A 26,838-nucleotide genomic window follows, 5' to 3' on the forward strand; every position below is an offset into this window, starting at 1 on the left:
AATGTGCTTCCTGTTTGAATAATTTTGTGATATCCCAACGTCGTCTTCAGTCTCGAAGGAGATCCAGCAGTAAATGCATTTTCATTAAACAAGTATTAATTTCATAGGAAAATTAAATAAATCACTTTGGCAAGAGTTATATTAAAGTCTGACATCAACATAATTGCACAGTAAATCAATGACATTTTAAAAATCTTTTCTTATTAATTCAAAAGCAAATTTGTTTAAAAACAATTAAATATGACCCAGATTTAATTTCGTCTAATTTAATGGTGTTTTTTTGTATCTTCCTTTATCATTATGTATGTTGACATTTTCTCTCTTAAAATAAAAGATTTATCAAGATAATCTGTCACTTTATTCAAATTATAATTATTGACATAATTTCATAATAATTTAGATTAGATTGACACTTTCAAACAGTGTTTTATAACGAAATAAAAAAGTAGCGTAATTTGATCAAATAAAATAATCACATTATAAACAGACCCAAATTAAATTTACACCTTAAATTTCTTTACCAAGTACAACAAACACTTGTTGATATCATAAAAAAATGTTCGCAGCACACTTTGAACGCGCTTGATATATTCCTCCCCACGCGGTTCGTCTCGCAAATCTCCGAGGAAATTGCTTGTTTTTCTTTGTAATATATTTTTAGCTATATTCAAAGTGCAGTTTATTTACGGTTAAATATCGCTCCCCACGGGTAACCTAAAATCTTACGAATTGCTTGTAAAGTCTAAATTTTAAAACTAGAAAATAAATATATTTTTGAAGCTTCTTATGATGTCCGGATAAGAGGGAGCATGCAAAAACGACAAATAAAATTAAAATCTTGTTGTATGATAGCTAGGTATGCTATTCTTAATTAAATAATATTTAATATAATAATTGTAGACGTGTTGGATTCTCTCATGGGTTGTGACCTTGGAAATATCTGCGCGAAAGCGGAGCGATAAACCAGTGAAAAATCCTTAAATGAAAACTGAAAACGTCGACTACATACTTTCAAATTGAAACGAATCTAACGTAACGAATGACGATGTTTTCCGGTTGGTTTATAACGCCTACTTGAGACCGATATTCGTCGTTTGCGTAGCGCAGAAATGACTCATAGCCCATGAGAAAATCCAACATCTATACCAATAATTTGTCCCGTAGATTATAAAATTGTTATGACACAGCGTGATGTTCATAATTGCTTTGAAATGCCACAACTTACCAGTCTGCGTTCGTTTTTATTAAAAAGAAGTTGTCGATGAATGTTGATAATGAAGATGATGAAATATCCGGTGTTCATTTAAATTTCCGATCAAAGTAGGCGTTGAAGAGTCGATTGTGAACGCACTACGGATTACGGATGACGGATCAGCTAATTAAATCTTACGTTTTTACACGAGTGATGCGTTCACAATCCACTCTTCAACGCCAGCTTTGGCCGGAAATTTAAATGAACATCCGATACATGCCTCGTACAAAAAGTATGTTTTTTTAATTGCGGATTGTGGCTATCGCTCACTCTAATGATTAGAACACTCGTTTTAGGCTCGTAACTTTCAAACCCGCTGAATAATAAATATAGCTTACATGCTTATTGCATAATATACTATTACATCATTAGATGCTGGAAAACTTTTCTTTAGCAAGATTTTAAATTAACTCATATATCGGTTTCCGAAAGCGCTTACGAAATTAGTATTTTTTTCTTTCTAAATTTTCACATAAAAATGGCATTACGGCTAAACATGATATCTAATATTTAAGATTTTAAGACGAATCGGAGAGTTTGTAGGTGTTTTCCTTTTCCTGGTGTATGCTGTAAGATGTTGATTTCTTTTAAATTTACAGTAACGGATTGTGAAATAAATTTATTGGAAAGCTTAATTTCTAATTACGAGTAGTAGATCTCCTTATAAGAATATTAACGTTTGAAACACCTTTTTATGTTTATTACATAGGAAAATATTTGTAACAGTCGACAATAAAGTTTAAATCCGCAAATTACAAAAACCTCTATAAAGCTCACAAGTTGCGGAAATATTTAAATTTCAAATTTCTGGTTTAAGTATAAGTTAAAAAGTTTTTAAATTTTCAATTTAGGACATGTATCCAGAAACAGTAAAGTGGAAAAGTTTGATCAATATGGCGCCAGTAGATATGAGAGATTTTGCCACTCAGTTTATGAAAATTTACAATAAAAATGTATCGATTGTCAATTCGGTTCAACAATTTCAATATATGTATGCATGTGACATTTCAAACAAATCATTGAAATCTCATTAATTATTAATATAAATATGTATATAAATATTACATCACTCAAATAATCAAAGTTAATTGAAAAACATATCATGGCATAAATATTCATCATTTTTTCAGTTCTTGAATAAAACTTATTTTAGCTGTCGTAATAGAGATAATTAGTGATTCGTTGCAGAAATGTCAACAGTTTTAAACGTATAAATACATAAACGAGGTAGCAAACGCGTAAAGTACATTTAGTTAGATAATTTAACTCTGCATTAGAACTGTTCGTGTAGTAAAATAAATGTTACTTTAGAGTGGGCAGTTGAGTAAATTTTAACGAGAAACAAAACATTTTGAAAATTGTTTATGTACCCATGGACTAGTAGTAATAAAATAATGTTTGCAGTATAGGATTTCTTACTGAACATAAGATCCGAAAAGATAAACAGAAGTAGAGCCAGTGAAGGATTCACAAGCTTTCCAGGCTTTGAATAAAATTTATTAAACTTCATTTTGTATAATCAAATATTTGGGTACTGAGTCAACTGTAAAGTGTAAAAACACTTTAAAATGAGAAAACTTTCATCTAAATTTATTCAGTGTGTTTTCTTAAAATGTACGAAGGATTTTATTTGATCTAGGCGTCAATAACAATCAAAGACAAAGAATCATTTTTGGTTGGTATTGTTAATTTTTTGAAGTAGTGAAAACGACTCAAGTATAATTAGAACCACAAATCGTCTTATAATTTAGTGCTGTTGAACAAAATACCACCTCATTCCTCCCTTCGACTGGCGTTGAGCGATATATCTAATTTAGCAACCCCCCCATAACGAATATTTCGAGCAAATTTATTTTGATATTGTTCTTGCACGCAAATGTTAGGAGTTCCAGCCAGCCCCAATGAATTCTGCTTTATCAACGACAAACATTACAGTTTACGCCAACGTGAACAATTTTTTCTCTGCATGTCCCAAGATGTGGGTATTTTTAAATAAAAACTGTTTTCACTGAACACGAAACCTTAGAGTATGTTTAATGCGTTATGAAATGAAAACATCACTTTTATTCAGCAAAATGTAAAATTGGGAACCGAAATAAAAAACGCTTCTGAACTGCGAGCATTTCATTTATCTGAACCGTGAACGAGGCATTTGTAATTGCAGAAGTTGATTTACAGATGCGCTGATGTAACCTAGAAAAATATTTTAAAGTTGCGTTTAAACGAATAAAGGAGTTACTGAAGAGTCTGCAATCTTGTTAAAAAACTATTGTCCTGTCAGGGTAATAGGAACTTCAGGTTACGAAGGTATGAGCTACTTTCCTTTACCTCCGTTTCGTTGGGTTTACAAGGTCATTAAAAAGACAAAAAGAAAACAAATCAAGAGTGCTATCTCATCTTTTGTTTTATCGAAACATATGTCTTGGTTTGAGTTGGACGAATAATTATACATACTATATGTACAGTAGTTTAATTGGTTACCTACCTCTCGATAAATCTAACGTTAATTATTAATTATTAATAATTAATGCTTTATATTCAATGGTAAGACCCATTTTACCACTTATTCTGGGATAATTGTTGCTTACAATTACATTAAAATGCTTACCAGTGGCGTCGCGTTTGGCAATAAAGCTGGTAAATTACCCATTTTTATGAATATAAAATGTTCCCCATTATCTGATAATAATAATACAATGCACAATTATTGTAATTCCAACGTCTAAAATTCATGAGGTATGATTTATTATAAAGCAGCGCTAGATACCCTAAATTATCTACGCCAATGCATTGAGCGCTTATTTGCATAGAATTCCGCTACGACATGACTGATAATTTACAATGCCTGCTCTGATTTATTTTATTTTCCATCACTTAATGCTTTGTTTATGTTTCTTAATTTCTTTTTAAGTACGCACACATTTTTTACTATCTTACGAGTACATAGGGGTGTTTTTATAAATTTGGCGTCGAAGTAGGCGGTGAACTGTCGATTATGAACGCACTATACAGGTTACGGACTCTCGACTCGACTCTCCAACGCCTACTTCGACGCCAAATTTAAAAAAACACCCTTTATATGCCGTTCACGATTATTTTAAACACGCAGGAGGCCGCGATATTTTTTTGTTAGATTGGAGTCAGGTCCTGTCATATGACGTTTCGTTTTTAAATATTCGCATTGTTGTCAATTCCGTCATTAATTTAGTTAATAAGAATTTACCCAGAACTGCCCTACAAATATGTATGTTTGATTTCAATTACAATTTTACGATTATTGTTCCTAACGCGTTCAATTATTTAAAAAATGTAACAACTTGGGAGCAGTGTTCCCTTGAATTATAACCTAAAATAGATTTATTAAGACAAATCACAATATTGCCAACTAAAATGTCAGATTTTCATAGATAGTCCGAATTTGAAATAATCGTGAATGGTTTATATTATACAGAGTGATCAACAAGAATCCAAATCAGAGCAAGCGTTGCAAATTATCGGTCACGTCGTAGCAAAATCATATGCACATAAGCAGTCAAAACATGGGCGTAGACAATTTATGGTCTCAAACGCTATTTAATAAAAATGATACTTTATGAATTTTAGACGTTGGAATTATAATTGTGCATTTTATTATTATTATAAGATAAGGGAAACAATTTATAAGATTAACAAGAGCAACATTTTACATTTGTAAGAGTAAGTAAATTATCATCTTTATTGCCAAACGCGACGCTACTGGTACGAAGATGCTTCGTTGAAATGTCACATTTCAAAATTCAAGGTTGTTGTTGTTGACAATTTAAGTGATTTAACCTAGAAAACAAATCTTCGATTTCGGCAAAGTTTACAGACGTTTATTGAAGTTGTAAGCAATAATTACCCCAGAATAAGTTGTAAAATGGGTTTTACCATTAAAGAGAAGGCATTTTTATTAGATTATTTTCGAAAGAGGGTGAAACAAGAAAATGAAGACTGGCCTTACTTTGTACCCCCTTATACCGAAGAATTTTAAGGCAGATGTCCGAACCTGATGGTATTGGTTATCAACAAGTTTATCAATGTCTTAAAATTATAGTGCCTAATTTTAGCAAATCATAACCCATCATTAAGAAGAAGTCAGGTCAGTCCTTAGTTCAAATTTTAGAAATGGTGCAAAATGTTCAACAAATTATCAAGGAACATCCCTCAACTTCCATAAGGCGTTTAAGACAACAAGTTAAATTGTGTTATGGCACTTATCAGAAATTTTTTAAGAAGGATATTAATTTGTTTCCCTTTGTGTGTTGCAAGAAATAAAACCCACACATTACCCTAAACAAATTGACAGCTTCATAAGAGTTTGATTCTGTCTGGACCACAATGGAGAACATTTTGAGCAGTTTTTGTGAAAACTTATTTTTTGACCTTGGAATAATTTAAATGTTTTAAACACTGCTAGAAAAGATACGAGTAAGTTCTCAATTACCCAAAATTTAGAGAATAATAACTTTTACATTTTTCTTACAGAAAACAACAAAACAAAGAATTGTGAAAAATAATTATTTTTAAAATTTTGTAACTCAAGATTGTGCCTTATGAAGGAATTTTGTGTAACTGTGTGTTTTTTCGTTAATCAATAATAAATAATTAATTATAACTTGCTTTTAAATCTACTATTCATGAATTACAAAAAATTTATAAAGGCTATTAATGATAGATTTTTGAGAGGTAGGCAACCAACAAAACGAGTGTCCACAACAAGTAAATAAAAGCGGCTGATCCATGATAGAAATACGTTTCGATAAAACAAAAGATGAGGTAGCACTCTTGATTTGGTTTCTTGTTGATCACTCTGTATATTTCTCGATACATTTATATTTCGTTGTTCTTCATTAAATGAACTTTGTTCCTTGTCTCGTTAAGTTTATGTACTATTCCGGATACGGAATCTTGGCCATAACTGACATTTAACTGACAAATATGTGTGAACTGGCCTTGAATATAACCCACTTTTTGACTCGATAATGCATTTTCCTGCTTTTTTGATGTCACAAGCAAAACTTCAAAGTGAATTTTAATAATTGTCATGTATTAATGACACTAATGATTGGTTTACATCATTTTTTTTTTAAATATCTCAAAAATGTTGGCCAAGATTCCGTGTCCGGAATAGTACTTTCAGTTTATCGTAAAAAAAAAACTAAAAACAAAATCCGTGACCTCTGCTTAAAATCATGTCTTCCACGCTTGTTCTCCTTCGTATTATTTTTTTTTTTATTTTTCGGTCTTGACACTACAATTTTCCAAACCAACACACATAACGAGCACTCAAGAAAATTTGTGCTGAAGAAGTGGTTTTCTTTCCCGTTTTTTCCCTTTTTACAAACGCAGGTCGTCTTTTTAGCCAGTACGCTTTGAGATTTCCATCAAATTTATAACCTTCCTTTGATCATTTATCATTTATTGTGAATTAAATTATTAACTAAAAACTTAAGTTAAAAATCATGCAGAGCTTAGAAAACCGAGTAAAGTAATTGGTTATTTAAAGAAATGTGTTTTGCTGAAGAAATAATTCACATTATTACTTATTAGATTGACATTTAGGTTTTGAGGGTTTGAGAGCTGATGGATTACGTCATACGTCAACACAACAAAAACAGGCCCACGGCCAATTAACCAGAATTTTTTTCTGGATGCTCTTTATTTAACATTGTAAATTATGATTCAATGAAATATTTGTTTAAGTTAATATTTTATTCTGATTTAAACGGATGAAGTAAACCAAAACAAATTTATTGGTGTTTACACTGTTGTATACAAATTTGTTAAATTTCAGCAATTACCTTTCGTTCAGATACTTGTGAAATTAGTTATAATTAAACTTTATTTGACATTGGTTAGCTGTTGTAAAAGTCAAGTAAATTAATTACCTTTTTCTGAAATCATTCGAAATATAGTAGATACATAGAAAAAATAGAATTGTTAGAAAAAATAAAGATTCTCCACTACTATATCACTCTAATTTTTTTTTTAGGAGAGTTCACATTTCAGCCACCACATTATCTTTCCTCAGCGGTGAATTTGAAGTTGAGCCAGCTTATGGAGAAAAACGGGAAGAGGCACTTAGGATAGCAGGATTAAAAACATATTTTATCGGGAAAGTTTTGAAACCTGTAAGTTATAATAATATGTTCTCAACAAATTCTAGGCTGTTGCAAATTTTATTGTATAAAAATTAGTATCCTTACTTTCATTTATTTATACAGCCTGTCCCAGAACTGCCTCCCCTTTGAAAACAGACATGTGCCGACAGCAGAAGAGACTCCAAGCTGACTAAAATAAATTTTCCTGTGGCTCACATAACCGAGTTATAAAGTTTTCAATTTCACCAATTGCAGAAGCTCGTCCTCAGGTATTACTAAAAAATCGGACAGGTTGCTATATAGCAAAAATAATTATTGATATCGCACAATCTCCGAAAAATTTTGGAATTTTGATTTCGAAATTCCGACAACGCAAAATTGCGGTCATCCTACATTGATGGTGCTGAACTCTGATTGGTCAAGTTTAGGACGTCTTTTCTTAATTATCGCTTGAGATAGGACTTTTTTCCTTTAAAATTCAGATTATCACATTTACCAAAATCTCCATTTTTTCTCGGAGAAGGCAGTTGTGGGACACCGGTATATCTTTTATCTTTATCTATTTTATATTCATACTATAGCTAAGTGATTCTTGGTTACCTACATTACTTTGATATCGAAAAAATTCTTTTCGATTTCTAGTTTCAACCTCCTGCTCAAGAAGTTCAAAATGGTAGCGGCATTGTCCCCGAAGAGGATAGTTGTGTTATTTCAGAAGTAGCAGACGGGAAGGACGAAGACGAAACTGAGGTGAATGTAAGTACATTTTTTTTTATTTTGCTTGGTTAGCTTTGTTGGGAATATTTAAGCATATTAGAACGTCAATAAATTTTTATTTGAAAGTTTCTTCAAAGATTCCTATGACACTTTGCTTCAGCTTGAGCTTGAGCAACTATTGAAGATTGAAAAAAATTAATGGCTGTACTAAATTTAAATAAATCTAAGTCAACTAAAAAATTAAACTAACTAATACTACAGTGTGTCCCCGAATAGGTGAAACGACTCTTGTAAAAGATAAAAAAATTTCGATTTAAATTTTAATTTTTTGGGGTTTAGCCCTGCTTGGTTAAAAACTAACTTTTAACATAATTTTAGTTTTGAAAAGTCAAGTATGCCTTGGAAATTTTCAAAAAACCTATTTTTCTGTAGAGTAAAGTGCCTTTTATGTGGTAAATACGACAAAAAGTTATTAACAAAAGTTGTACAGAATCAACATCTAGGCTCCTAGACAAAATTTCAAAATCATCGGCCAACTATGAATTTTCAAATTTTTAATGTTTATTTCACAAATCAAAGAAATTTATTTTCAACACTTCTCTTATTATGAGTAAAAATAAAATCACACTTAGATTATTACTACAAGTTACTGGCTTAACACTAATAAGTTATAATTAAATAAAAGTAAATTAAAACCTTAGAGTAAATGGAAAAAAATGAAAAATCATAGTGGGCCGATGATTTTGAAATATTGTCTAGGAGCCTAGATGTTGATTCTAAACAACTTTTCTTAATAACTTTTTGTCGTATTTACCACATAAAAGGCACTTTACTCTACAGAAAAATAGGTTTTTTGAAAATTTCCAAGGCATACTTCACTTTTCAAAACTAAAATTATGTTAAAATTTAGTCTTTAACCAAGCAGGGCTGAACCCCAGAAAATGACAATTTAAATCGAGAATTTTTTATCTTTTACAAGAGTCGTTTCACTTATCTGGAGACACACTGTATAAAGAACTAAAGGAAGAGTGAAAGTAAAAATGAAATTCTAATATTTAGGAATGCTACATGAAAAAACATAAGACATGGTGGGACCACTACATGTCGCTCAGGTTAAAATCAACTAAATTGACGTAGAGTAAGGGCGAGCTGAGATATGACATTTGGTGGGGAAACTCTGCGCGAACAAAATATTCCAGTGGCATGGCAAAACCGGCCACAGCAGAGAACAGCGGTTACAGTAACAGTGTTAGTCTGGTGAACAACCCTATTTTACGAAAGATGGACTCGTCCGACTGTTTTCCGTCTATGCACACCCCCACCAAATGCCATATCTCAGGCCGGCCTTACTCTAGGTGGGGCAAGCTCACTACACCCCGGTACACTCGCTACAGATTTTTTACTACTGTGTAACTTTCACATCGTATCGTAACGAAATAGAGCGTAGAACACAATCAAGATTTTTCTCTTTACAATTAACTTTATTTGAAGAAAATAGATGTGTTTTTGTGTTTTGTGGATTCAAAGAGAGAACGAGAGAGACAAACATTTCAATTTTATATTTTTATATATACATATCTGAGATAGTATTTCCACCACTAGTAAATATAACTTCAAATAAATTCATCTTTACAAAATGTTGAAGAAAATCTACTTCATTAACATAAAGAGATTAGTTAATGAAATAGAGCATGTTAATACATATTATTGCATAATTCTAGTCTCATCAAAATTGTTATGACGACTGTAGTTTTGACGTAATGATTAATTTATCTAAAATCTAAGTTTGTTTATTGGAAAGAAACAAAGTTCGATAATTAGAATTAGCAGATAATTAACTGGAAATGGCATCTCGGAAACTCCCAGTCTTAATTCCCTAGGAAATTAGATAATTTTTCAGTCTTCCGCTTTCGCTGGTTTTCTCTTTTGCCTCGGAAAATACGTAACGTATTTTGTAGATAAACTCATTATAAAGGTTCAGCTAAATAAATCATTACTTTTTTAATTATCTTAAAAATTGACAAGAAGCTGCAAGCACCTTTGGCGACATGCACGTTAAAAGTGCGTTTCTAAATGTAAAAAAGCTTCACACATTTTCAGCTACACATTTTAAACTAATCACGTTAACAACTTCGAAGTTCCGTTTTGCCATGTTGTCCTACTTCAATTATAGTTTAACGTTAGATCACTAATTACTGTTCACTCGGTAGACAGCAAATGATGTTAAAAGTTTTTCACGTAAATTAAGTCTTGCCAAGCTTTTCTATTTGTTTGTGCTTCAGAGAATAAAATAACGGAATGTCCTGCAATTAAAATTAATAGATTAAGTAACTTAGTGGAATAGTAAATAAAGGGCTGATGGTTAAATTTTATGTTAATCGGTTTTAAATTATGGTGGTAATAGGAAGTTAATATTTTATGTAAGTCGGGATAAAAGGGTACAAGTCAGTTGTGTAAATATGTAGGCGTTCTGGTTGCTGAACATGTACTGCTATACATTACTAAGATAAATGGAGTTTTGCTTAACTGTTGTTAAAATCGTCAAACGACTATTTTTATTTATCTTTTTGTAACAGTTTAAAAAAGTATAATTTGTACATAACGTGAGCACTTATTTATTTTTCCATTTCTAAAATTGTCTCGGATCTTACCTTTAGCTATCCTGTTAAAATTGTGGAAAGAAATATGATTACTTTTGTAGTCGAGAAATTAAACCAAGAAAAAATTTAAATTGTAAACTTGTTCATCTTTCACGAAGATAAATATAGATTTATGAGCTGTGGAAAGCTTTCTAGGTCGTTTTATACAAACCGCCGACTGTAAGAGATGCAGATTTTGCTGCATTATAAGCCTCGTTGATTTATTGATCCGATGCTTCTGACGTTAGTTAAACTGAAAATTCGACGATTTACGTTTCATTTGAGGAATTTACTCGAAATGGCTACATTTATGAAACATCACCGGTAATGACGAGGAAAGAAAAGAAAACATTGTGTTCATTATTAAAAGGAATAAAAAGAGCCTTCATTTTTCTCAAAAGAACTTTCACTACTTCAAAAAAACAAAATTGCCTTTTTAGTCTCAAATGAGACCTGTCTGTAGGTCGAATTGAAAGGACGGGATTATAAACAACCCAATTTGTTCACGTTACAATCTAAAAAATAAATGCCAAGGGTTCATACCGTCTTAGGTAAATTTTATTTAATTTGAACAACTAATGACAATAATTATAAAATATGAATAAAATGATATTTGAAAATTCTGCTTTGAGATAGTTATTTATGCAACATTTGCATAAAGAACTTCTCTTTTTACCAGTGAGAAGTATATATACACTTGTGTTGTAATCCCACGCGTAAAGAAAGTGGACGAGTTACATAAGTCATCGTTTCTTAACAGAAAAGATCATTGTTATTACGAAAATAATTATTAATAAATCTGCAAAATATTAATGTGTTAATAACTTTCTACTGTCATTGCGTTACTTAGGGAATCAACTAAAAGTGAAAAACTGTCACCACGTTGAAGTGTGCACATTTGGAGTTGTTTTACAATTATTTCCATAAAATGTGTGAATATGGAGGAAGTGAAAGCAATACTGAACCACTCGAAACATTCCACCATTAGTAATTCCTTTATCTAATATCAATATTAATGTAAAATTGTATGGTATTCATTTCAATGTTATAACGAGATACTTTACCGCACTAGTGCCGTAGTGGTGTCATGGAAGGTAAACTCTTTATATTTTGGCGTGATTTCGCAAGTTATAATAGCCGCATTTGCCGCAATCTCGACGACTAGGGAAATCCTTACTTATTGATTAATTAAATAAATTTACGACTGAACGTTGAAACTGTTCAATTAGTAGATACTAAAAAGACTAAATTTGGATTTTTAATTTTATGAAGCTTTTTAGCTTCAATGATAATACAATTTGCAAAATATTTTCCTGCATTTACCCGAGTTAGTACTTTTAAAGAGCATTCTCTCTCCCATTGTATCATGTAAAATCAATTGAAATGTAATGTAGTCGATGTTCTTGCCATAAAATACTTTTATGACTTCTTTATTCTCTTGGTATATTATAATGTTACACAATAATGGTTATACAAATTTTATGCTGAAAAAATCAATAATACAAATGTCTGGCTTTAGAAAACATTAAAATTGAAGTCGACGTTACTAAATGATTGCGAATTCACATGCACGAATATAGCATTTTTAGTGTAATTCCACAGCATTTAATATTTTCTAAAAAAATATGTAATCTGATTTTTATACATTTTCAGTTGCTTTTTAAGAACTAATACACGCATTAATATTTGAAGTTCTCATGCTGATTTTATCAATATTAACCTGTGGAAGTGTTACTTCAAGCAATTTAAATATGTGAAAATATATCCCATTCGAAAAGTTTTGTCATTTGCATTTATTAAAAAATAAAAATGACCACATACAATTAATAGCATATTATGCAACGAGCATTTGATGATGACTATTAAGACGCGAGTATGAGAAGCCGTGGGCTCGTGTCGTAATTCTCAGATTCGTGTCTTAATAGTTATTAAATGTGAGTTGCATACAATATTTTTTCTACGACCGAGTAAACAGTAACTATGTAGTGTCAAAATTGATAAATTTAGATCTGTCAGATGCTCATGGCAATACATATTTCATATTGAACGCATATTGCCGTGATGTTGCATTTCTAATGGTTATAAACTTGTATCTTAATGAATATCATTAAAGTACAGAGAGTAAATGTCTAATAAATCAATTAAAGTATAGGAGTAGAAAAAATAATAAAGTTACATAATTAGCTTTGCAGAATGTTAGTATCAGTGAAAGTATTAGATACAATTACAATGGTTTCGATTATTTTGGCTATTGTAATTTAGATTTATTGGCTAGCAATGTTGGATGTAAACATGTAACGAGTTATTGATTGTCCTTTCTTTGTAGATAGTTTGTAAACGAATATTTATTTGGGTCTTCAAGGTCAAACAACAAATACAGTTAAACTGAATTTAAAACTTTTCTTGGTTTAGAGATGTGTTATGTTATGAGATCCGATATCGATAAGATGATAAGCCACAAGGTCCATAAAAAATAAAATTATCTTTAATGAAAACGCAAGTAATGATGATTCAATAATTTCATTCTGTCTTGTTGTAGTGAGTGCATTAAAAAAGTATAATCTCACCGAATATACAGGGTATTTCACGAGTGATAATGAGCCCGTCGGAATAAAAAATGCAGCCTACAACATATTGGAACGTAAACCTAGACCTGGAGGCGATAAATATCCGGCTTTTCCTCCTGATGTATTGTGGGTTGCATTTTCTATTCCACGGGGCTCATTATCACTCGTGAAAAGGAAATATGTACCACAATACTAGAAATTAAAAATATAAAACATAATGTACATACCAGAATAATAATTTTTTGTTAATAGAAACAATAAATCATTATGAAGAATTTGTTGAAAAGCATAATATATAGGTAAAAAATAAGAAAATGTTAAAACAAAGCAAATTGAGAGGTTACAAGGTTTATCGGGTATTCATTTAAATTTATCTTCAACGTTGGCGTTGAAGAGTCGATTGTGAACGCATCATTCGCCCGTCGGCAGAGTAAAAACACAAACAACGTAAAAAGTGAGGTTCGATTTATACAGCTAATCCATGATCTGTAATCCCTGGTGCGTTCACAATCGACTCTTTAACGCCAACTTTGAAAATAAATTTAAATGAACACCCGATATTTAAAATGAGTTAAAATCATGGTATTATTTAAATAAAAAGAGAGTGTATTATGCATTTTTTAACATTTTACTTGGACTACAAAAAGAAGACAGATAAAACACTAAATTTAATAAGCTTAATAAAAGCATTGTTTAAAAAGTTTTTTAAAAGATCTTCTGTTAACATAATACTCGTAGATTAAGCCATAATGTCATTATTGGTAATTACAGAGTTTGACGCTAATTACCCTAAATGTCGCCACAGATGGGTTGGCTGCTTGCGACGCCTTATACTTACCACAAGTATGAACTAAAATTATGGAAACTAGAGTAACTTGAACTTAACTAATTAGATCTGATCAGATTATTATCGTATCTATCAAAATACTGTAACTCTACGAAGATAGGGGTAGTTTTGCAGTGAAAATAGCTGCTCAAATACAAAAAAAAAAAATGTGAGAGGGATTGAAATAAATGTGTCTATGTGGTGTGCCTCACAGGTTTTTCGAAACTATTCTTTGAAATTTCTTTAAAAAATACCGTTGAATATATGAATATGAAGAGAAACAATTTACTTTCATTTTATTTAACTATAACTATTTTTGATTGAATTGAATTTAAATTTTCGTTGACTGATCAATCATCAGCAAATAAACGAATAAACAAAACAAATAAAACAGCAATTTTTTTTGTTAGTGGGAACTTAGATGATGGTGACTCCAGTGTCGTTTATTTCGCCACCGCTTTGCTTTTACTTCTCAGACGAAATTCTCCGCGGAAAGCTTGTTGCGACCTAAGTCTGCAGAGTACGCAGTATTTTTTTCGTGTCAGATAAATATTACGGTCATTTCTGCGTAATTTGTGAGGTGCCACTTATGTGCTCTGCTTCGAGTCTCTAGACACCACCAAGCGCTCTCCGGGCGTAAAAGAGTATAAAAAATAGAAATTTAATTAAATGTGTTGGAAGAGTGTGCTTCACAAGAATACGTCCCCCGTTTCGCAGCTCCGACAACATGATTTGTGAAAAAGTAAAAAATGAAATGAGAGATGCCAGAGAAGCAAAAACAAAATGAAAACGTTTTCAAAATGTTAGTGCGAATTAAATGTTAAAATAAAATTGAGTTTAAAAAAACTGCGCTAGTAATTTTCTTTTAATCAAAATAAATTTTAAAAATGAATTTTTTTTGCTAATAAGAATATTTGAACAGGATACTTAAGAATCAGTAGTGCAAATCAAGTGTTAGTTGGTTCACGAAAGTGACTATTTTTCTCTTAGTATTTTACATTTTTATTTAATTTTAATTAGCCTCTGATATATACTCGTATATGAAGAGCTGTTTTTTCCGTTTTTCGCTTATACCCCGAGAAGAAAAGAAATTTCCAATTCGCATAACACATCTGTCTCTTTTTTAGTGGTCCACCTGTAAATACGTCGCAATTTCTGAAACTATCTTTGCGCTGAAACTCAAATTTTATGGACTATATCATTCATTACTTTATAAACCAATAAGAACCTTTGATTTTCGATTTCGAATATACGAACCTTTGTAACAAGTGTTCAATTGAGATGTTCATCGAGTTGGCTTTGACTTTATTTTTTAAAAGACAGCAACATCGTAAATTAAGTTGGTTAGACAAAGATAGCGCGATAAAGATCAAAGCCAATTTGATGAACTTTTTAATTGAACACGTTTTATATTCGAATATACCAACCTTTGTATTTTCGCTCGCAGCCTTAACTTACAAAATTTTTTGCCCTAGTCGTCGGTATACTCGACGTATTACCTGAAACACCACTCGATCTACGATCTCGTGGTGTTTCCGGGCATCACGTCTCGTATAATCGAGAATTTTCAATCCTCTAGTTGTATAATACCTATATGAAAATACCTTACTCGTAACCAATAGAAAACATTTATAAAAACGTTATATGTGTTACTACTGTATTCGTAAAACAGTAATAATTCTATCGTCAATTTAGTAATTTATCTTCAACAGCTGTATGCAGCTTCGATTAGCTTAAACCATTTGCGCTGGCAGACATCTGAATAACAACCAAACCCGGAATAATGCACTTGAATAATGCCACAGTTGCGACAATTTCGTAAATTATTGTGCATGCACCAATTGCCAATATGTACATGGAGTGTTATGGAAGCGAATTGTGGTCTGCTGTTGACTTTGGCTTAATTAACAAAGCAACATCACTTCGAATAGGCAAAGTAAATTAAGCACGTCTACAATCAGGAAAACATCAACATTATTGATATCGAAAGAGTTTTACACGAGTGTAAATCTAGACATGCAAATGCACTCTGAAAACAAAAAATATATAACCGGAAAATTGATCCCGAACATAAAATATGAACAAGGTTCATCCTTTATTGTCCTTGACACAAAAGCAAAATACATTTCAAATTATTTTATATGACATCTGTCATCCGTGCACATGGGCGACTCGTGTTACACCACAGTGGCACCAGCTAAATATTGGGTAATAATTTCGTTTTTTTTTTTTAATAGGGATAATTTAATTATTAAATATTTCGTGTAATTATTGATAAATAAATCGTGAGAATGCTTCAAATGACCTTACATTTGATTCGGTCGAGCCGCCTGTGGTCATTTCAACTCCTAAGATTTGAAGTATTTTAAGTCCTGTTAAAAAAAAACACTTCAACCGTTTCTATAGAGATATAGAAAGGCGCGATTTTTTATCCTTAAAAAACCAATGGTCATAAATTCATAACCTGAACTTCACGTTAGTTACTTAAAATAAAATATAAACAAAAATACATTTCAACGGAGTCAGTAACACCGAGGCCTCAACCTTCATGTGTTGAGGCAGTGATGATCAGTCGAGGTGCTAATAGATGAAATCCGAACCTTGTACTTTAGTACTTTCTACTTTTAGAAAAATTTCTCTTGTGTGTTTCTCGAGCCATTCATTACCGCCACCATCACTGCATTCTCGTCTATTTTTGTGTTTGAAAGAATCTTTTTTTTTTTGAGTAGAACTAAACATTTTAAAGAATTTAATAAACTACGTTTACATTTACATTTATATTAAAACCAGTTGAAATCGCTGCAGCTGTCTTCTTTCCAAGAAAGAGATCGCGCATAAGATTTGAATTTTTTGGTATGCGCGTTTGTCGCTCTGATTTCGTTATTAAATTAAAAACGGCGGAGAATGAAAGGTAAAAAGTCGAGCCCTCAAGGTATTAAAACGATTTCTCAATGTTCCGAGCGAAAATTGTCTCCCATTCATCGTGCTAATTCAGCCAATTCTCGTTTTATTCCAGGACACTAACCAGAAAAGATCCCGCGAAGACTCCAGAGATTTCAAGATCCGATTGAGAACAGAACTCGTTAACAGAGACGGCCACAAGTAAGTCGGTCGATTTGGATGGCGACGATTAATTAAACACATTAAACTTTCAGAGAGTTGTCGAAAAACACGAAATGTCTAACTCTCAGTTTTGCCGATGAGCGCAAAGAGAAATCCTATCAGCAGCAAGTGGAGACCTTTTCCAGCATAACTTTGTTAATGTTTCTCATAGTACGCCTAGCCATCGGTCTGACAGTTTTCATTGTCTTACCAAGGTAAAATAAATATTTAGTTTTCACCGAAAAGAAAAATTTCCTGACGGATAATCTATACTTTCAGGGACATGTCAATCAATATATCGTATTGTACGGAGAATTTAATAATCATAGTCTTGTTGTCCGTACTTATTTGTGACGAGTTCTCTCCTGTCGTAAGTACTCCTCGAAGGGGAAATGAAGGATTTTAAAATGCAATAATTTCAGCTCAAGTGCTGGCACGCTTTTAAGGATTCGATAACGGTGCGACGGATTCTTTCAGCCGTTTGTGTCTTTCTCTTAGGAACGGTCAACGTGATAGACACAGTGAGTGTAGGGTGATTGCTCCGAAAGAAATACTTTGACAACTCTATTTTCAGATTTCTTGTGTTCAGTTCCAATCGAATTCAGATAATTGCACGTTCACTGACGATATAAACTCGTCATGTCTCTATCCATCCTACTTCAGTTACTTCGCCGTTCTAATTCTAATCGCTTCCTCTCTTCCAGCCTGTCTTTCATATATTTGGAAGGCTCTGTTTTTGGTCATAATAGCCCTGGCTCAGTGCCTAGTTAACATCTTCGTCCTCGAGCTGGTGTTGGAATGCGAAGAGTCGAGGAAAAACTGGAAGAGGTACAATAGCGCGACTCGTGAATAATTCAGTAGTGACCCTTATTGCATTGCAGCTTAACTAAGGGCAAATACACGCTTTCAGCATTGTTACTCACGGCCACGCTCGCTTTGGCTTTCCTCGCGAGACATGTAAGTTTTCCGGGCTGCGTTTCCACGTTATTAATGTTTTTCCGGTAGATGGAGCAGGTAGCGAGGGTGTTATTCTTGTGGAGATGCGAGGTGGAGGAGCAGCGTGATTTCGCGGAGGATATGAGGAGGAGAAATGAAGCTCTAGTATATAATATCCTGCCGCCACATGTGGCTGCGCACTTTATGGGAAATAGGAAGAGGCAACACGACGAACTTTATTCTCAAAGTTATGCCGAAGTTGGAGTGCTTTTTGCTTCGATGCCCAACTTTTCAGGTGAACTTAGATTAGATGAGGCAATCTTCCATTGTCATAAATCATAACCGAAAATATTAGGAGCTTTCAAACTTGTCACCGCCGACAATAATATATCGCGCGGGGAGAACATTCGCCAAGAATTTCCCGGTTGACGGAAGAGGTATTTGTCAATTAAATAAAAACGTCTTAGGGATTAGAGTACGGTAGGGGTGTTTTACAGCGCGAAAACTAGGCGAGGCAAAGCCGAGTGCCTGATTATTATTTTTAGTGTGATCGTAAGACTTAATGTTTTTCAGATTTCTATTCGGAAGAGACCGTCAACAATCAAGGCCTGGAGTGTCTGCGTTTCTTGAACGAAGTCATCTCAGATTTTGACGCTGTAAGGACACGTCTCGCAAGCGAAAGTCTTGTAATCCGTTTAATTTCAGCTTTTGGAGCTACCTCAGTTTCAAGATGTAATAAAAATCAAGACAATCAGCTCAACGTATATGGCAGCAAGCGGCCTAAATCCGACCCGTCAAGTCAAAGTGGGATTCCGCATGTAATTGAATCGATATTTTTATATAAAATATATTTTCAGCCCGAAGACCCCATTTCGATACGTTGGGCGCATCTGGCTCTCCTTGTCGAGTTCGCGTTAGAACTGAAAAAAGCCTTGCAGAGTATCAACGAACAGAGCTTCAATCATTTTGTTCTAAAATTGGGAATTAATCACGGACCTATTACGGCGGGAGTAATCGGAGCTAGGAAACCCCACTACGACATCTGGGGTAACACGGTCAATGTGGCTTCCAGGATGGAAAGTACCGGAAAGGCTGGCTGTATTCAGGTTAAAAATCGATAAAATGCTTGATCAGTGCTTGTCTAAATTAGGAAAGAAACGGGTTCAATTCGAGTTCAATTGTGGCGGCTTGGCGATAATTTATTATTCAATTATCACAAATCAGAGCCTTACTAAGGCAGAGCTTTTTGGTAATAAATTGATTTATGCCGCTTTGGCCTTTTCGAAGACACTTTGGGAAACGAATTCTTCGGAATCATTACCGGAAACGATTTCTAAAAAAATTCTAAAAGCAGAGAGTTTAAAATAAACTGTTTATAAAACACAACATTGGCAACGGCAAGTGTGCTTACTCCGATGCTCTGATTTTCAGAAAACTTAATTTGAGTTTCAAAGGTTTTGTCGTAAAAAATAAGAAGAGGGTAGCATGAAAAATTACATGCGGAATAAAACTCTGGAATAAAGTTACCTACCTTGGGTAATTACTGCGCTGTACTACACCCCGAACTTAAACTTCACCCGCGGGAGAAAACAAAACACTTTCCTCATCTACCATACAAACAACTAGTTAAATAATTTAAATAATACAGGGTATTTTTGAAATGCGTGAAGAAATTTTAACCACGAGCTACTGGCTTCATGTAGAACTCGGAAAAAATAATGAAAAAATTCTATGTCAAAAAATAAAATGACATTTGTTTTTTGAGCCACAATTTTCTTTAATTGCTTTTAGTCTTCTACGTTGTCAAATAACCTCGTAGGTAAAATTTCAGCACATTTTAAAAATACACACTGTATATCATATTTTATAAAACGTAGACCAATGCGGTTTCCTTGTTTTAAAGCATATTTCCTATATGTTACTTCGCATTGGCGTAGATTTTCTAAAACATGATATACAGAGTGAATTTTTAAAATGTACCGAAATTTTACCTACGAGGTTGTAGGACAACGTAGAAGACTAAAAGCAATTAAAAAAAATTGTAGCTCAAAAAATAAAATTACATTTATTTTTTGAGCTACAATTTTTTTCCGAGTTCTACATGAAGCCAGTATCTCGTGGTTAAAATTTCTGCTCACATTTCAAAAACACCCTGTATACAGGTTGTATCTAAAATGCGTGTGTTAATTTTAACACGTAGAAAAGCTTGTTATTTGAAAAAAATATATTTGATTTTTTTACGAAGAAGCGTGACAAATTTGACAAAATTTGCAACAAATTAGTCCACGAAATGTACATCCGCCTATGGGTAAGGGAAGAAAATTTTTCGTAATGATAGAAACAGAGCCTTTTCAAAAAGTTGCATTGTTTTAAAAATTTAATAATTAAAATGTAATTTATGTAATTATGTTATCAATTAATTAAAATTATTATAATTAAAATTAAAATTCTCATGGTTACAAATAAATAGAGACTACTTAATCACAGTGAACGACCCGTTTGGTAAAAATTGGGGGGCAAAAAATCTTGGAAAACTTTTGCGAATTTTGCAAATTTTATAGAGAAAAGTTTCATAAATTGGAGATTTCCTGGTTAAAATTAACACACGTGTTTCAGATACATCCTGTATAAACGGAAAGATTTATAACTTTTCACTTTTCACGTTACATATCTCAGGAAACAATCAAAATTGAACTTTCAGTGTTCAGTGAATATTATTTCACCTTTGTTAGGAAATATTCTACTAACTCTAATTTTAAGTATGTGAGTTTTCCACTTTAATAAAAAAAATGTTAGTTTACGTTACAATATTTCATGATTGCACTGATATTTTTTGTTTTCTATTATCTATGGAAACTAGTCAGAGAACGCTTAAAAAACAGAATCGTTGCGAATAGCTTCGTAAAAGGAATTTTATTTGATTTGCAACGTACTAAATTTCGGAACCTAAAACAGTTCAATTTTTCTAAAATGTTTACTTTAAAATTATCAAGCATTAAAAGCGTTAATGTCCAACTGTATTTATTGAACGATAATGACACAGTTTTCTGATACGTTATTAGCCCGTTATCTTCAAATAACAGGCTCTAGGGCGTTATAAGGTTTTTGTTGCTTAGTTACGACCAAATTTTGACTGATTGGTATAAATTAATCTAATCATTGTCAATCCAAAAACACGTGAAACTAGTCGGACATTAAACGTTGAAGGGACCGCGGGTGTTAATGATACGCCCTCGGTCGGCGTACTCCCCTCGGGCCGGATGCCCTTGGGTTTGTTTCACTATACCGACCTCGTGCGTTATCAACCTTATAACACCCTTGATGAATAACCATAAAGTTCTCAAGTTTTTTTTTAATTAATCTTAATTATTTTCTTTGTATTTAAATTTGTATTCAAATTTCACGCAGATATTCTTGTGGCGTCATGTAAAATTTTAATTTTTGTGTTAGTAGTACAAAGATTTGCGTCAGTTTAGAGTTTTCTTTTTTTTTTTATTAAACGTGCGATGGATAGAACCAGCTAGATGTAAGAATGAGATTTTCATCTCACACTCCATTTCATTCGTCACATCTTATTGACAACGGAAGATAAGCAGGAGGGTTGCTATTTCAGTGGCTGCCTCGTTTTTCTTTCGCATTCATTCCTTGTCACTCAAAAAAAAAAATTAAAATTGTTCTCATTTCCACCATGGAACTGTTGAAGCGTCATAATCTGTTCTGATAAACGATTTTAGAAACGAAATTTTCCTGCCAATCTCTTCATTATACACACTGTCTATCTATCGCTATCTACTTTCAACAAATATCTATTGGTGAATCGAATGATGTGGAATGTGAAGTAAAGAGATCACCCCTACATCCAGGTTATACCAAAAATTTATGACAAGCATTTTATTGCTGCAATATATTCGTTGATTTAAAAGGATATTGGTTATCTTAAGACATCTACTACACCTTTTAACTTGAAAACTTCATTCTCAAAAATTGTTTTTTTCAAAAACTGGATCACCTTTGATGTTTCTGAAATATCGAATGGGATATTATTGTCGAACAGATTAAAGGCCAGGATTGACAACTTATCGGTTTGCAGACATGGGAAATTCTGTTCTTGAAATCCGTTTAAAAAACTTAGAGAAACTGATCGACCACGAACCATTAGCAAGTCCTTCGCTAATAGACACAAACATCTCTCTTATGACACCAACAATCTATTTTTTGGTTGGATAAGAGCAGGTTTGGTGAAAAAGTACTACTACATTGACGACGAAAGTAAAAGACAATGGGTAGATCGTACTCAAAAAAGGTACTTCTTAGCTTGATGGATGGAAACAATGTTATTTGTTGAATTGTTTGAAATCAATGAAAGATTAAACGAAAAGCTCAGAACTGACTAAAAATAGTCAGTTAAATATATCAATATGTTGTCAGTAGATCAGTCAAGAAGTTACACTCTGTAGTCCCCAGAAGTTGTCACAACCGACTACTTATTTTGTAACTTTCAATCCATTTAAAGAATACAAATTCTATAATAGTGTTAAAAATGTAGAACACGCATAGTGCTAGTAAAAAGAGAGTTTTTTTTTTAATTACGTGGACATTTCCAAATTAGTACTGTTACAACTGTTCTATTGTTATGTAAAGATTTTTGAGAATGAGCATGAATTTGTGAATTGATCTGATACAAATTAATAATTTTGTTTGTAATTATCATCACAAGAGCATTATGTAGTGCTTTCAAATGAAATTTATACTCGTAGGATACGTAAATAAAATTGCCAAAAGACTAACTTGTCAGCAACAGATTCTAGTTGTAAGAAATGATTAAGGATGGTGGAGATTTGTGGTATAGATGTTAAACTTTCTGTATAATGTCGATCGTTTTCGTATCAGTTTGGAGAATGAGACAAATCAATAGGTAGTGTAGAATAATTTATTAGTCAGTCTGGCTATTAAACACATCGGTTTCGGATAGTCTGCACTTATTAAACTAATTCTAAATTAGAGTGCTTATTAATTATTAGTGTTTTGCTATCGATTAGGTGACCGAAGAGACTTGTGAAATCCTGCAGCACTTCGGTTACCAGTTCGAACAGCGCGGCCTGGTGGCGGTTAAGGGAAAAGGCCAGCTAATGACGTACTACCTTCTCGGAAAAGCGGGGAAGATCACGCCGCCGACAGCTCCGGTGTCCCCGATCATAGGTGTCACCGCCATGGAGACGGTGAACGAAGAAGACGAATCGCACGACAGTCCCACCTCCAAATCTGAGGAAAAAACAGTGATCGAATGTACCGATCAGAAAATCGAAGACGAGGTCTTCACCACGGACGCGGAGGTGGCGCTGTGCGATCAAAATTTTAGTAGTAAGGAAGCGGAACCTTTGCTTCAGACATAATGAGATAGTAAATAGAAAAAGCACTGATTACTGTAGGCTGTCATTTTTAAAATCATTTTTGTACTTCGATCAATCATTCCTGTAATAGAATCTGAAGTGGTGTCTAGATCTCATGTCTAATTGTAAGTATATACAATCAGAACTTAAAATAGGTCTTAACGAATAAAACATGTAAACAAAGTACCAAGCGTAATAGATGTAGAAGTTGTTTGTTTTGGTTCTTGTGAATAGAAAGCGTTTTCATGATAGCTTTAGTTGAAATTTTCATTTTATAGAGAAACGCACATATCCATGACGATTTTATTTTTTTAGAGGAATTACGTTAAGGTAGTGTTTGCTCTACAATCTTCAAAAGAAAAAAGCATGAGCTCAACTTATTCTAAAGACTTGAAGATTTGTGCAGTTGACAACTACCAGGGTAAAATTATAAAGCACAACGTGAAGTCATGCTTTGTTCTTTTTAGTCGCAATGTGTATCTATCATTATCATATTACTCTTAACAGTACAATGACCTAAGTTGAGCTTCGAATGTTATTTTATAATTAAGTACAAATTAATTAACTTCCAAAGGGTAATTTCTGTGAAATGTTGAAAAACTTACCTATTAGAATTACGAAGCGAGCTCAAAATATTCTTCTACTAAATGTATGAATTTCAAGGAAGGGATCAAGTAGGAGCTTGATTATAACATGTATAAAGGAAGCAATTGCTTTTAGTTGTAAATAATCAAGTTTTATTTATTTATATCTGACTTTATTTTAGATATTACTATTTGAAATGTTAGTAAAAAATGTGTAACAATGTTTAGTAACTACTCTGAATAAACTTTACATTAGGCATGCCGAGTATTTCCTAATCGACTAATGCTTGTTATCTAATTAGAAATGTAAAATAAAATTTCTTCGATTAGATTTTTTTAAACGGCGACTTCTGTCTACGTGAATAGAATGCTAAGCCTCTTTTTGACACTTTTTGCATTATTGTTCTATTAACGTCACTACAGATTTGCTGGGATTCAAATTGAGCCTATAGGAATGCTCATTTCGGATCACTTCAGATAATCGGTAATAATGTAAATTCAAAGGAAGACAGTAAGTATAATGTTCCAGGCTACGACACATTTCCAAATCCACCGCCTTGTTTATCAAATCATCGCAGGTTTCCCAAATTAATTATGTTTTGTCAGAAAATAATATACTGGGTGCCCCAAAATTTGCTGAACAGCTTAGCAGTACGTTTTTGAGTAGTCATTAAAATATCAGGTAAAAATGTTAAAAAAAAAAATCTTCTATTTTGTAGAAAATATGGATCTATTCGTTACACTAAATGTGGCAACATTTAAAAACATTCAATGTATCCCAATAGTCTTCAAATATTATATTTTTGATGTATCCATGGAAATGAGAGAGAAAAATCAAAGCCATGTTGCCATACGTTATTTGAGGTAAAACGGACATAAAATTACTACTTGGAAATGCTGGAAATAATGAAGAAAATAATTGCAAACCTGATCACAATCGTTCAGAATTATTAGGTCACTGGTTAGTAGTAAAAGACAAATAGTCAAAATCTGTTTTAATATTTAAAATAAATGAGATTAAAGCTGCACCTTTTGAGCCCTCATATCTTCAAATCTAAAAGGTATAGAATTTGTTTATTATTTTTGTCATTACATTCTAACATTCGTTGACATTGCTCCATTGAGTTACCTATTCCGAGAATTTTGGGGTACCCAGTATTTTTCATATAGTCTAGTCAACCCTAGTGCATCTTTATTCTTAGAACAAAGTGCCTCTTCAAAAATGTTGATGTTAGGTCTCCTTATTCACCTTCTTCACCATCTTCATGGTGTGGTTCATCTACTCCAGAGCTCAGAGTTATCGTCTCCTCATTCCACGTCTTTTCTATTGCAGCATCCCTCCCTTAATTGTTTCATCTACGAAATGCGTTTGAAGATATGAATAATAACGTTGCATATTATGCAGGGAAATGGTTTCCATTTTAAACATTGATTTTTTTTATCGCACAGTATCTCGAGAAAGAAGAATTTTGTTAGCAAATTTTCCAGATTGTTACGAGCGTTTGTTGATTGACAATTTTACAAGTGACATTGTTATTGACTTGACAAACGTCACGACATAAATTGACAACAAACTCTAAAGTCGGTACAGGTTGCAAAGAAGCATCTTGCAACCGACATTGAGAAATTTGCCTAATGTAACGATGTTTGCAACGACTGCAACAGTTCACTTGTTTGGTGTGCGTCGGGATTCTAGTTACATTTTTTTAACTGTCAAACGCACTGTCAAATTGCTGACTTTTAGGTTATGTGTATTAAACGTTCTCCTTGTAAACGTTATATCAATTTGACAGGGATTTCAAATCTCATGAAAGAAAGAAGCGCCAACGTCGCCAACTATAAATGTTGTAAATTACCAGAAATGTTACCAACATAATTTTTTCCCCTGCTTCTTTGCAACCTGCATCGACTTTAGTGAATAAATCAGAAAATGCTGACGGGACAAAAGTTTAGCACGAATAATATTGGGATGACTATTTCATAAATAAAATTACACATTCAAACGTACAAAAATTTAGGTATTGCCTTAACTATTTGAAAATGCGATTGTTGTAAACAATTTTGCTCGAATTGGCGTTATTTTTTCTGGTTGTAACAAAAGTTGTTTTTCCTTGTACTTGTACTTGTAAGCACTTCATTAAGAAGAGGAATGTCCTATTAACTTGATTAGTTGATGTTCACCAACACTGTTTTTTGCTAAAACAGATACTGCAGAAGCTCGATGAAAATGGTTGTCATTTTTACTTTTTTATTTCTATACCAATTTTCGATGAACAATCTTTAGTATACTTTGATAACGTCTTAATTTTGGACCAATTTCCAGTTTCCACTTTGGATTGATAGTTAAAAATAATCTGTCATTCATTATTGTATAGTCTGTTTCAATTCAAAATTTCCACCACCTGTTGAATTGGGGATTGTTATAACCAAAGTTGGCAATATAATTATTTTAAATAAACATGATTCGAAAACAACGTAATTTACTTGACGCCAAAATGAAAAATATTCTAGTAAAACGTTTCGAAGAGATAAAAAGGTTTGCACCCGAGTTAAGTAATAGACAAATTGATGAAAAAGTAGAAAATACTTTTTCGGCAAGTGCAAAATTCTGTGTCGCCGAGTTTCTGTAAAAATTTTCAAATTTAAATTGAAACAGGTGTATGCAACCAGAAATACTTCCATGTATTCCAAACTTCTGTCGAC

General features: G+C 32.8%; 1 protein-coding gene across 2 annotated transcripts in view; it reads left to right on the plus strand.

The window, feature by feature from the left end:
• The window catches only part of Ac3 (Adenylate cyclase 3), a 109,355-nt gene extending 84,963 nt beyond the window's left edge, over nt 1–24,392 (plus strand). For both annotated transcript variants that reach the window (XM_069047846.1, XM_069047848.1), the window contains exons 7-19: nt 7,266–7,404; nt 8,017–8,130; nt 17,140–17,225; nt 17,279–17,440; nt 17,505–17,595; nt 17,648–17,746; nt 17,800–18,053; nt 18,107–18,182; nt 18,231–18,456; nt 18,735–18,817; nt 18,867–18,965; nt 19,019–19,267; nt 23,201–24,392. In XM_069047846.1, coding sequence (XP_068903947.1) covers nt 7,266–7,404; nt 8,017–8,130; nt 17,140–17,225; nt 17,279–17,440; nt 17,505–17,595; nt 17,648–17,746; nt 17,800–18,053; nt 18,107–18,182; nt 18,231–18,456; nt 18,735–18,817; nt 18,867–18,965; nt 19,019–19,267; nt 23,201–23,554 — 2,032 coding nt within the window. In that variant the 3' untranslated portion in view covers nt 23,555–24,392. The remainder of the gene's footprint in view (nt 1–7,265; nt 7,405–8,016; nt 8,131–17,139; nt 17,226–17,278; nt 17,441–17,504; nt 17,596–17,647; nt 17,747–17,799; nt 18,054–18,106; nt 18,183–18,230; nt 18,457–18,734; nt 18,818–18,866; nt 18,966–19,018; nt 19,268–23,200) is intronic.
• The last annotated feature ends 2,446 nt before the right edge of the window (nt 24,393–26,838 follow it).

Source organism: Tenebrio molitor, chromosome 5, assembly GCF_963966145.1.
Source record: "Tenebrio molitor chromosome 5, icTenMoli1.1, whole genome shotgun sequence".
NCBI classification, from domain to species: domain Eukaryota; kingdom Metazoa; phylum Arthropoda; class Insecta; order Coleoptera; family Tenebrionidae; genus Tenebrio; species Tenebrio molitor.